The sequence below is a fragment of the Netta rufina genome (genome assembly GCF_964035555.1).
Source record: "Netta rufina genome assembly, chromosome: 15".
Classification (NCBI taxonomy): Eukaryota; Metazoa; Chordata; class Aves; order Anseriformes; family Anatidae; genus Netta; species Netta rufina.
In genome coordinates, this window is record NC_140138.1 from 5,009,572 (window position 1) to 5,022,922 (window position 13,351).

General features: G+C 41.6%; 1 protein-coding gene across 1 annotated transcript in view; it reads left to right on the plus strand.

The window, feature by feature from the left end:
• The window catches only part of IFT140 (intraflagellar transport 140), a gene marked incomplete at its 5' end in the record, with an annotated part of 69,131 nt that overhangs the window by 51,934 nt on the left and 3,846 nt on the right, over window positions 1-13,351 (plus strand). Inside the window, 5 exons of the mRNA XM_084295958.1 lie at window positions 8,132-8,309; window positions 11,076-11,266; window positions 12,246-12,341; window positions 12,714-12,846; window positions 12,938-13,081. Coding sequence (XP_084152084.1) covers window positions 8,132-8,309; window positions 11,076-11,266; window positions 12,246-12,341; window positions 12,714-12,846; window positions 12,938-13,081 — 742 coding nt within the window. The remainder of the gene's footprint in view (window positions 1-8,131; window positions 8,310-11,075; window positions 11,267-12,245; window positions 12,342-12,713; window positions 12,847-12,937; window positions 13,082-13,351) is intronic.

The window sequence follows — 13,351 nt, forward strand, 5'->3', positions numbered from 1 at the left end:
CTGACTGGAAATTTTTTAGGAAGAAAACAGACTCGTTGCTGAGAGGAGTGGAAAATACTTAAATGAATTTCATATAGCCCTATAGTTAGCTTTCAGCTATCAGAACTGAATGTACAAATCTGGCTGTGGATTCATCTGTCCTCTGTGTGCTTGGTTCATTTTTAGTCCTTAAACAGATTAATCCTGAGTTACCTCTTCATACTTAAGCATCTTCATACTTTCACAGCAGGGCAACATCTTCATTACTGTTTTTCCTGTAAATCATATTGCCATACATGTGTGTTTTTATAAGTTTGGTAGGCATAGGTATGTTATTTTGTATTTATTCTTCGAAGAAGCTTCCTAACAACTATGACCATATTTTCATATTTATAACCCATGGAGTTGTTGTTATTGTTTTAAGCCTGTAACTCAGTAGCCGGGTGGATGATATGCATATTGTAGATGATACCAAAGGCAAACTTCTGCCCAACAGTGCACCTGTTTCTGATCTTCTGAATCCTCCTGCCTCTGATTTTTTTTTTTTTTTTTTTTGTGGTTGTTTTTGAAGCCTGAGGATGTATTTTGAGGGCACAAACTTCTTTTTATGTTGCACATGCAAAAATGTAGCAATTGTATTTTTACAAAAGCAGAACAAAGCCAGTCTGATTACTTAAAACTTAGTCAAATTTCTTTTTCTTCCTGCACAAATTATTTGGCATGAGAATTTTCTACCTCTTTTCTAAATTCCACCCACATTCAAAATAAAAGCATATTCCTCTTAAGTCATACTTGTCTTGGAGTGTTAAGGAGACTGGATGATCTAAACATTCTGATGCTGGTTTAGGGTTTGATAGATATACTTTACTTGAGAAATTTTGCATGTTACACACACAAATCCATAGAAGTCAATGACTTTGCATTTAAGGCAGTTTTGACAGAACTGGGGAGGAAAAAAAACCTTTCTCCCAAGTTGCTTCTTGTTGTGGCTGCAGATGGGTGGGTAGCTGTCTCATGAGTTGCACATGGGAACTGATGCAGCTGAGACACATGGCTCACTTCACTGCCACTTAAACCATGGGAGGTGATGCTGGGACTAGTGAGAAAGGTGGCATTAAATCAGACTGCTTCATCTCTAGTTACAGTGAGGTGGTCATCTCAGAAAAGGTTGCATAATTTCAAATTTGTATTGTCTGTCTGTTGGTAGGGACTATCTTGTTGCAGCTGTTTTGAGATTTGTGATGATGGGAGTATTTCTGGGTTCCTCCTTAAAGAGCAGAAAGGATAGCAGCACAGCAGTCCAAGCCCACCCCGATAACACACCAACATGAAGAGTGTCTGAGGAGTGATGCAAGGCAGTAGTAAGGGTTGCATGCAGTAATTTAGCAAATGCATTGTGACTGTTTTCCAGGGCAAAATTTCTGGTGGATGTTCTTGTCCATAATTAGCTTTTTGCTGTGTTCTATGCTAAAGAGTAGTTCTGTTTAGTAGTGGGTTAAGTTATTCCATGCAATTTGTATAGTAGCTTATGAAATATTTGGGGTCTTTCTGGGTTAAAAGTCTGTTATGTAAATGTAATTTTACTCATGGAGTCTCAATAATTTGGATAATTATTTCATTCCATAGTGAGTTTGCCCATTTCATACCTAATAAATTATGTTTACATTTGTTTATGCAGGGTACAATATTTTATTGACATGGTGTTCCAATGACAAACGGCTTTTTGTAATAATATCTAAAGCCATAACATTGGGAAATTCCTGAAATGAGTAATTGCACCAAGTCAGAATCAAATGAGTTTTGCAAAGATCCAGTAATTTTTCCTAGCTTCCTCATACCAAAGTGGCTCAGTTATTCATTGTTGTTATAATTTTAATCAAAAGCATTAATTTATTATTAACTTTTGTTGCAACTTTTCCTATATTACTTAGCTCCTTGCTGTTTCATGAAGGTTCTTGTTGGCACTTGGTGATGTTCTCTTTTTTCACTCGGAGATCTTGTGCTTCTAGTACAAACCAGTCAAGGAATCCTTCTGATCCTTAAAAAAAAATCACTTTAATGAATACTTTTCTATTGATAAATGTGCAGAAGTATATTCAATTCTTAGTCCTTCAAATCCTTTCTTGAGACATAAATGCACTTTCAGAACAAGAAGCAAAGAATACTGATAATGAAGCATCTTTATTTCCATATTGATGAAAATAGATAATGTGATTATGCCAAGTATTGCAACAGAATATTGTGTATTGAAATACCGTAGAAATAGGTTTGGGTCGCTACCTGAGGGAGTCATTAGGTGACTATGTTTTCCTTTTGTCTAATGTGGTACTTACTGCAGTACTTGGGACAAAGGGATTTTGTTTGTTATAATTCATGCTAAACTATAGCTTGATGTTGACTTTAACAGGGTAAGTGTGGAACAGACAAATCTATGTATTTGATAGAACATTTTAAGTATTATTCTTTAAGACTTCTGTTGCTTTACCAAGTATTCTGTTTCTTCTAGGGAAGGGTTCATAGGAATAATTACGCATTTTCAATGTTTTGAACATATGTGAGAAATGCCTGACATATTTGGCAGAGGAATACTCACTTAGTATGATTAACATTCCAGGTTACAACAGCAAAGCCAGCATGCCACGTGCCACCAGTTTTGGCACTTTAGCTCTACATAGATTTTGCACTGATTTGAAGATGAAATCAAAGTTCATTTTTTTTAAATGTGTTTAAAATTTTACATAGTGCTTCTCAATTATCAGCTTTGAGTCCCCCCTAACTTTAGATGCTAAGTAGTTTGTCTTGTTTGGCCATGGATAAGCTGTCTGTAGCCATTATGGTCCACAGCTTGATGCTTATGCCCTATGACTGGTCTATCAAATTGTATACGTGTAGAGTTGATAAAAAATTATCTTATTAGAATCACTTACTGTTGTATATTTAGCTAGATTGCATTATTCTGACACTTTTTTTTAGGGGATGTAAGGCGCAACTTGAAGTTACTGAAGTCAAGGCAAGGGTACAAATAATTACCATTTGGAAAATAGTAATAGATGCTGATAATTTTCCTTAGGAAGCAGCACCTGCTTTGTTCCATCCTTTTCCTTTGCATGGTAAACACCCAAGAGCAGCACGTAGGCAGCGGGTGGAGGATAGGGAAAGGGTGGTGCCCACTGCCTCGCAGTGTTTGTCCAGGTCAGCCCAGACATGATTTACATTATGGTGAGTCTCAGAGTAAACACTTCGCACCAGAATGTTACATCTACTCTGTTTGCAGTTAGCTGAGCTGCTGAGAACCTGCTTGCAATTTCTTATGCAGTTCCTTGTACAGTGAAGCTTCCTCATGTCTGGTTGCTGGTCAAGAAAGATTCTCCCATGTCTCAGAAGTGAAACCTGGGTGTCCCTTTTGGACAGTCCAGGCTGTGTCTGGGGCACAAGGGGATGCTCACCCACTCCACATGGTTGTGTTAAGGGATGTGGCCTTGCTTGCATAGAAATTAGTGGGAGGTGGTGGTTGAGACTGTGGAGGGTCTTGTACTGAAACTGAGATGAATGTGTGTGTTGTTTTTGTCTCTTGTTAAAATGAGGAGAACTGTTCTACATGTTTTCAGTGACTAGCAGGAAAATCTAGCCATATTTCCGTACTATTAAAATGTTATGTATATATAATGTACTGTTACAGTTACTGTATTTAATATTTAAAGCAGAGTATTTAGGATCCTATTAATCAAAGTGAGACCCAAGATGGAAAGAAAGATTTTATTTTTCTACTGGTCAAGATATTTAGAGATGAGATGGAATGAAGTATGTTCATTTTTCAAATATAGCCCATTAAATACAGCAGGGAGATAGTAGTAATATGTTCAGACACATGAATCTCCAGCACTTTAAATAGTACTACTTTTACTGTTGTTGTTTTTTTAATTCCACACAAAACGAGCAATGAAAAATGTATAGTAACAGAAGAGTTTGTGAGATCAGAATGTTAGACACTGTAAACATAGTTTCACAGAAAAACAGATCCCGAAGAACAGAGATTCTGGAAGAAAAACTGATTCATCAAAAATATGGTAAAACTTGCATCTAGTCCATAGTGGCATCAAAGGGTTTTGGTTTGTTTGTTTGTTTGTTTGTGTTTTTGTTTGTTTGTGTGTGTGTGTGCTTTTGTTTTGTTTTGTTTTTCAGACTCCATCGTGCTACTGATGTGGCCTGAAGCTTGGGGAGTTTGGGGTGCAGCAGCAGATCTTTTATTAATGTGCTTCATGGGTAGGCAGAGCTCCCCAGAAATGCACAGGGAGCTTTCTTATGGCTCTGGTTGTGCTCTTGCTGCATCTGGTCTTCATTAAGTTTCCAGTTGTGGCTAACGAAGTACAGATGTGAGCTGCTTTCCAAAGGGAAGAAAAGAAAGAGGAGGAGGGGAAGAACAGGAAATTCTCAGAATATGAGCTGGGGGAAGGGTAGATCATTACTTGGTGTTCTGTATGTGGCAGTGAGGCCAACCCTGGGAAGAAGAGTTGCTGCCTTTTAAGGACGTAAGGACAGATGGGCCTTTCTTGCTACACTAACAACTGTTGAGAGAAAACTGATGGTTTTGCCTTGGATTTAAGCAAGAGTGTCCTACTCCTCCTGTTCCTTGTTTCTTAACTTGCCCTGCATTGTTTTGTACATACCCGAAGAGGCAACAAAACTGGTGTGCAGCTGCCCCTCTGGGATGTTATTCTGCTGTTGGAGATGTCTCCCTGATCACTAAGAACAGAACAGGACAGAATAATTCAGGACCTTCAAAGATCATCTAGTCCAACTGCCTGATCATTTCAGTGCTAACCAAAAGTTAAACCATATCAATGAGGGCATTATCCCAATGCCTCTGGAGCACTGACAGCCATGGAACCTTGCTAGGTAGTCTGTTCCCGTGTTTGACCACTCTCACAGTAAAATTATTTTTCCTAAAGTCCAGTCTGAACGTCCCCAGCTGCAGCTCCAGCCCCTTATCCAGCTTTGTTGACCTCCTCTGGACACTTTCAAGGACCTTAACATCCTTTTTATATTGTGGAGCCCAGAACTGCGTGCAATATTCAAGGTGGGGCCACACCAACACTAAATCTAGTGGGAGAATTTCCTCTGTTGATGGGCTGGTTATGCTGGGTTTGATGCATCCTAAAACGGGGTTTGCCCACTGGTCTGCCGGAGCATGCTGCTGGTTCACGTTGAGCCTTTGTTGTGTTCCACGTGGTGATGTTACTGTAATGCCTTTCTAGTTTGTAAATAAGATACAATAGATAATAATACAATAAAGACAAGCGTAAATATATGAATAAAACTTTATATGTACGTGAAGGCTGCCTTTGCAAGCAAATAGGATGTCACTGGCAGAAACACTTGAATACCTTATGAGCAACAGACCGTAGTATATAGTGTGGTGTTAAAATTATATAGATATTTTTTGTTATTGTTGTTGTTCCAGCCTATCAGTAGCCTGCTTCTGGAGCATCTCGGGTTAGTTTTGTAAATGGTTTGGAGCGAGAGAGGAGGAGGTGGAATGGCAGAGCTCCAGCTCGTCAGTGCGCTGAGGTGGGGTACCGCATGCGTATGGCAGGGGTGCCTGGGTGGCACGCTGGCAGCTCGCGTGTGGGACAGGAGCTCCCAGAGAGGAATCCCTGGAGCAACAGCAGCTCCCCCGCTGAGTGTTGAAGTTGGCAGGAGCCACTGCTGTTCATGAAAGCAAAATGCTGCCAGAAGGTGACAAGTAACAGCAGGACCAGGGAAACGACTGTCCCCTTGTACGTGGCACTTGTGAGACCACACCTCGAATACTGGGTTCTGTTGTGGGCCCCTCACTACAAGAAGGGTGTTGAGTTGCTTGAGCGTGTGGAGAGAAGAGCCATGAAGCTGGGGAAGGGACTAGAGAGCAGGGCTTAGGAGGAGCGGCTGAGGGAGAGGGGGCTGCTCGCTATGCAGGAGGCGGAGGGAGGCCTCAGCGCTCTACCCAAAGGGAGGTTGCAGCGAGGAGCGTGTCAGTCTCTTTTCTCAGGTGACACGAGGAAGTGGCCTCAAGTTGCACCAGGAGAGGTTTAGTCTGGACATGAGGAAGAATTTCCTCACAGAGGGGTGGTCAAGCATTGGGGCAGGCTGCCCAGGGAAGCGGTGGCATTGCCATCCCTGGAGGTACTGAAGAGGTGTGCGGACACGGCACTGAGGGACACGGCTTAGAGATGGGAGTCAGTATGCCAGGATGATGGTTGGACCTGCTGATCCTGAAGGTCTCTTCCGACCCAGATGATTCTATGATCTTCTAAGTCCTGTTTTGTTTCTCTGCACACCATTATTTTTAACTTTGCGCTTTAAAATATGCCATTTGCTCTATTTCCTTTCAAAAGTTTCCACTCCCTGTAGGCTAATAAGATTTCTCATCCTCTTGTCTCTGTTCAAGTCCACGAACTCTTACATTTATGGCAGTGCAAGCTGTCAAGGCTCTTAAAGATTTTGATTTACTTTCAGAAACGTGCTGTTTGTTAGTTTGGCACAGCGCAAGCTTGTGCTTCTTCAGGCAGAGTGAAATGGCTGTTGGCAGCAGCTTCTGGCATGCTGCAGATTTTGGAAAGTACGTGTATTTTCCTTGTGTGTAGTGAAGCACAGCCGTGCACATACATGCTAGGTTTGGCGTCTTGTACTAACGACAGAACTTACTGTCTTTGTTGATGAAAGCTAGGTGACAATATTTAATCTGACCTCAATGTCCTGTGAAGATGTTTTTCCTGCCTATTGCCAGTTTGGGGCATAGGCAGTGGCTTGCATAAAAAAGAAAGTAATTCAAACTTCCTAAAAAGGAGGGTGGTCGCATCTTCTGCTGATAGAAATCAGCATTTCTATGTTACATGGAGATACATGGGCTTACGCTTGGAAGGATCTAGCACTGACGTTTCTGTAAGGCCTTTCCAGGTCAGAAATTACTTGGTTGTGTTTCCATGTTGCTTTTGGCATTTCAGTCCAGGAGGGACTTGGATATGTCAGAAGAGGGCAAGAGCATACTGTGTTTGAACCAGGTTCCATATGGACAAGCAGATGTAAGAAATTCTATAAAATATTCAGAGATGTGTTTTTGCTTTTCAGAAGCGAAACTTCTGAATTATCTGAAATTTGTCCCAGATGTATTACTTCTAATCCTGTTTTATTTTCTCTATCCTGTTTGGCCTTAATGAAGTGTATGCCACATACTTATATTTATTTCTACCTGAAAATTTTGCAGTGGTTGTAGTTGCAAATAGAAGATAATCTTATTTTAAAATAAATTAGGAAAAAACATTTTTCTGCCTTCATTGACTGTGTGTGCTTGACAGCACGTTGCATCTCATCTGCTTCACTGCTTCCCGGTTAGTCAGTTTCCCCTGTTTGTGCAGGTCTTTCCCACAGCAACTGGGAAGAGAAAAACATTTTAATCATAGGAAAACATGATTGTCAGCCCCCCACCCCCAAAGTGGAAGATTTGCTTGCAGGTGCAAGACCTGAAGTGGCATTCAACTCTTAGCATTTTTTTTTCCTGCTTTTATCATTTAGGTGCTTATTTTGTGTTGTGGTGGTGTCTGAGAATGGTGTGGACCACACCTCTGCTGAGGATCACACGCTGAAAAAAAAACACAATATTTTGAATGTTTGTTTTTATTTGTTGGACATACTGCGTTTTACTCTGCAGAGCCTCACTCATAACCAGAATTTATGTAAATCTTCGCTTGTCCCCCCATGGAACTGTCGGTTGTGCTGCGGCCCTCCTGTGCAGCAGTGCTGCCTGGTGAGACCTGACAACATTGTGTGGGAGCACAAAGCTGAGATGTTGACTGCATCTGTATTGGCAGATGATTTTGTTAAGTGTAAACTCTTAGCTTTGTGCTAAGAGTTAAAGACTTTGAGCTAATAGTTTAAGCATAGCTTAAAGCTATGGACATTCAGTTCCAGAACCACCCTCTATGTCTGAGGACTGTTTCTGTTCCTCTTAAATCTTCACATAACAACTGGAGTCTGTTTATTCCCCACTTAACACACACATATTAATGGTTTTCCCTTTCACTCTCTCCTCTTTCCTTGCCCCTTACCTGCCTAATACACAAGTCTTGATGGTGCTACCATTAACAGCACTTCCCTTCTTTCTGCTTTATCACAGTGAGGCTATCTGGGAGAACATGGCTCGCATGTGTGTGAAGACTCAGAGGCTTGACGTTGCCAAAATTTGCCTTGGAAACATGGGTCATGCAAGAGGAGCCAAAGCATTAAGGGAGGCTGAACAAGAACCAGAGGAGGAAGCCAGAGTCGCTGTGCTAGCAATTCAGCTGGGCATGCTGGTAAGCCCTGACAATCGTATGCATCCTGGAATATCCACTCTGTTTAACTAGGGAATAGATTGACAAATTGACTGTTTCTGATAAATCTGAGAGAGGTGCAAAAATCTTCTAAGTAAAATCTATTACCAGGTTTCCAAGGAGTAATGAAGAAAAGTTGTTGCAATTACTTTCTTGAAGCTGAGTTTTTATCCTCGGGAAGTAGGCATCCCTTCCAGCACGGTACAGCCCAGTGCTGCACAGTTACTGTGCCACGCTCAACTGTCTTTCTCTGTAACCAGTGTGAATTCTATGGGCTCTATACAGCCCTTTGGGCCCTTTCTGTGGTCCTTGAAGAGTAGATGTAATGAGGATTACAGAACCTGAGGCCTTGAAATAAGAATTCCAAGAGTCATAGCAGCAGAAGTTTATAGCAAATTAATTTGTCTGTTTTCTTGATTGCTGTACAGTATATATATGTATAGCATAGTATATAGTATATTTACTATATACATATATATATATATATATATATATAGTAAAACTGCTGCTGAATGTAGGTAGCATCCTTTAAGCATCTTGTATGTATGAAACATCCTAAGTTCTGTCTTACATTTTTCTTGGGGCATAATTCTTCAAACAAACATTCTAGGTTTGATTAGATTAAGAAGAGATGTGCTTTGAAATGTTTTATGGCGAACATTTTAACAAACATATTTTAAGGTCCAGTGTGGGAAATGCAAGGTTAATTTTGACGTGTTTGCAGATGAAAGGCTAAAGGTGTGATCTGCAATAGAGTGAGGACTGGCCTAATGCTCTTCAGCAGCGTAGGCAAGATTGAAGTTTCCTGCCCCAAGGTTGGGAGCGGGCTAGCTGTGGGGATGGAGAGCTCTGTCAAGTCAGATTTGCTGCATGTGCTGTCCCAGCATCGTTGGCTCTCCTGCATTTGCCCAGATTTCCATTGCTGCTTCTCCTGTTATGCTGGCAGTGACTTGCCTGGATTCATGCACAGAAAGAGCAGTCAGGCTGTTCAGCCAGCTCCCCTGCCTGGCACAGTGGTAGGCTGTCCCTTGCACCTAAATCTGGAGCCTGACCTGACAGCAAATACATGCCAAAGTGGATTGTGTCTTTTCTACGTAGCTTTGTTTTACTCTAAGTTCTCTGCCCTTGATTACTGTGCTTTACCAATATCACTGATGTCTAATATGGAGATGATATTACCACGTGGATGACTGATGTTATCAGGTGGATTGAAAACTGACTGGAGCACTGTCAAGTTAGATGAATAAGAGAGAATGTATTCTTCTTGGTTAGCCTTTATTTTATGTCTTCATCAGTGTTCTGTAAAAAAAAGTCATAACAGAAATTTTTAGCCTGGGAACCATAGAAAGGTCCAGCAAATGACCAGTAAGAGGGACAAACAGACAGCAGAATTGATGCCATGCCCCACAGTTCACAGGAGATCACAGATTCGATGCACACTGGCAAAATGCTACGACAGCAAAAATCTGGGTCTGTGTTTGTGGACACACCACATCCTGGGGCTTTGATTTGATAACTTTCATCTGTGGGTTTGCTGCAGCTGGAATATTGCCTTCCACCTTTAAGTACCTCATTACCAGAAAAAAATGTTAATGAACTGGAAATACAGAGAAAATCAGTGCAAACTGTTAAGCTCTTGGAAGTGTTTTACAGACAAGGAAATTTTTAAGATAGCCAAACAGCTAAACTTCGGCTTAAAAAGGTGGTTAGCAATCTACAGCTATTTTAGAAGTATAAAAGCTGGAGAAGTAGTGGAACTATCCTGAACTGAAGTGATGGGGAAAAAAAGGAAAATTTAACTAAATGTTTGTAAAAGCTTCCTGGAAGAGAAAGCTATGAGGCTGAAAAGTGTTAATTCTCCTTCTTTTGGATATTTAGATCTATTTGGAGAGGTGAAGGAAAACTGTAGCAAGACAGATGCTATTTTGCTGCTTTTTTTTTTTTTTTTATTTCATATGGTAATAAAATCATAGTGCCAGCAACTTCCATCTTTACTTTCTATGCTTTTTTGAATTTGAAACAATAAGAGACAGAAATTATTTTTCTGTCTTGGACAGATAATCTCAATTGACTAAATATAGTGTTCAGCTGGACAGCCATTGGGTGGAGCAGGAAAATGCTCCTTCCACAGGAGTACCTCTCAAAGTGTAAAAATAATAGTTCCTACTTTGCTTGCAGTTGCGTCAGCACAGGCAAAATCCTCCTGTTCTAGTTCTGTCTGAAATTAGTAGCAGTTGTTTCCAGGAATGGCTATCAGTTATCCAAGAAAGAATTCCTGCCGCTGAGACCTGCTCTGAGGTCCCAGAGATCTTCTAGCACTTAATGCCTTCTTGCCAACAACCCTAGTCTCTTGGGCCTTTTGAACATTACTTCTAGGCAGTGTGGCCATTAGCTGTAGCCCCACATGAGCGTATCTCCCCTATCTGAAGTGACTTACCCTCCTGCTGACAGTGTTTAATTGTTGATGGCTTGCTCATGTCACCCCCAGTTGATACCGTACAGTAAATGTCAGGATCTGAATGCTTTCCTTATTTTCACGTAAACATCCTGTTTCCCAGTAATGTGCTATTCCAGGCTATGTATATTTAGTTGGTTAACCCCCCTGCCTAAATTATTGTTACTTTAATTGCATTGCAATGACCTGCATTAATAAAATTCTCGTAAGTGTGGTGTCTGCTGTGATTTACTGCTTGCATGTACACCTATGAAACACCGAGCTAACGAGCTCTCTGTATGCTTTTCCTTAAGGAGGATGCGGAGCAACTGTACAAGGCTTGCAAACGCTATGACCTTCTGAACAAGTTCTATCAAGCCTCAAACCAGTGGCAGAAAGCCATTGAAACAGCCGAAGCTCATGACCGGGTTCACCTGCGTACCACTTACTACAACTATGCGAAGCACCTGGAGGCAGTGGGGGAGCACAGCCTTGCCCTCACGCAGTAAGCAGCAGCCGATGGCATCATTGCGTTCGGGGGGAGTTGGAGCCTTGTCCTTCTCTGCAGACTAGGGGCAGGATAAGGAGGATGCCTGGTAACAGCTACTAACAATTAATTAAAATCTTTTCCTATTGCTGGTGCTTTCTATCTCAGGGGTAAAAGCATTGTTGCAATAAACAGCCCAGCACCATCCCTAAGGCTAAGCATCCTGTCAGGGGCCAGTAGTTGAACACCGATAATAATCCAGTCCCCTGCTTGTCACTGGAAGACCACTGCCTGTGATTTAATTGTTTACTTCCTTTGAGAGTCTCAGGCACAACCACAGGATTTGGTTTGACTTGGGTACGTCTGGTGCCCAGTCCTCTGCTGTGACTGATGAATTCCTACAGAACTTGGTGGTTGTGATTTTTAACGTGTTTTGTTTGAAATCTTGTTTTTATATGATTTTTACCATGTGAAATCTCACAATATAAGATCACTTACGTTCAGAGGCAAAGTAGAGCTGTGATGTGATGAGAAAGACCCATAAGATGATCCAAATGGGCAGGAGGGTGAAAGACTCCAGCTGGATGGCATAAATGCAGTTGTGGAAAACAGGCAGAAACTGCAGTGGCTGGCAGGACTAAGCAAGATGAGCCCATGGCTTTTGCTCCCTTTTCAGCCACTTGCACAGGGTTGTACTTAATGTTTGGAGAGGTTTCTGGGACATCTCTTTGGAGCATCGCTGGAACTTTGAAGTATTTACAATGCTATGACCACATCGCCTCGCTGATTCCAGGTGCATTGTACCTTTTAGTTTTGATGGGTCTGGCTGATTGCTACAAATCTTTGAGTAACTGAATAATACCAATGGAGCACTGTTACCAGGGTTGCTGCTTTGTAGCTGTGGCTAATCCAACATTAAGTGGATTTTTCACACAGGAAGTGAAATAATTCTCTTAAGCTAGTCATTTCACATCTCCTCTGTTCTTTTTCTCTACAGCTACGAGAAGTCGGATACACACAGGTTTGAGGTACCCCGAATGCTCTCTGAAAACTTACAAGCCCTGGAGAACTACGTCAACAAGATGAAAGACAAGTCAGTGCTATGCTCATTCCTTGTCCTGAGTGGGACTTTCAGGTCAGAAATAAAATTTGTGTAGGGAACAGGGAAGGAGAAGAGAATCCTCTCAGCTGCAAGTCCAATACCTGCCTTATCTATCCACTCTGATCCTCCTTCAGCTTTTCAGGAGCACGCCACATTTCACTCAGAAACAGCCATACTATATAGGTATCTAGGCTGAACTCCCTTTTAGCACAGATCTTTGAACATCACAATTGCATTTTGGTAAAACCTGTCTGCATTCTAAAAAAATAAAAATGTATCTAGCCTCGAGTTCAAGATTGCAGGGGTGAGAAATGCATTCTCTGGCACTTCTGGTTACTGCAGTTAATATTGTTGCTTTTCTAGGAGCCTGTGGAAATGGTGGGCACAGTATCTGGAGAGCCAATCAGCTATGAAATCTGCATTGAAGTACTATGCACTGGCTCAGGATTATTTTTCCCTAGTCCGTGTCCACTGCTTTCAGGGCGACATTCAGAAGGTAAGGCAGACCCTTCCTGTCTGTTTCCAGGGAATTCTCATTCCTGTGATGAGTATGGGCATAGCATAAAGCTATATGCTTTCCTTTTCAGGCTGCTGAAATAGCGAACGAAACAGGGAACTGGGCAGCTTCATACCACTTGGCCCGCCAGTACGAGAGTCAGGGTGAAATCAAGCAGGCTGTACATTTCTACACCAGGGCCCAGGCATTTAACAACGCCATTCGCTTGTGTAAGGTATGGGAAGATGTATGTCTGTGTCCAAAACCAAGGTAGGATTCTACCCTGAGGTAGCATACAGAGTGAAAGCGTTACAAGACACTCGTACCATTCTGTCCTGTGATGCATTGCTTGTTCAGTCCTGGTCCCCAGCTATGAAGATGCTCTTGTTTTCTGCCTTCATCTTCTGCAGAAGATTCTTCAATAAATGAGTTGGTTATATGGGTTGGTTGATTATACAGCTCAATATCATACATATATACATGCATCATACATCTCAACAGAAAA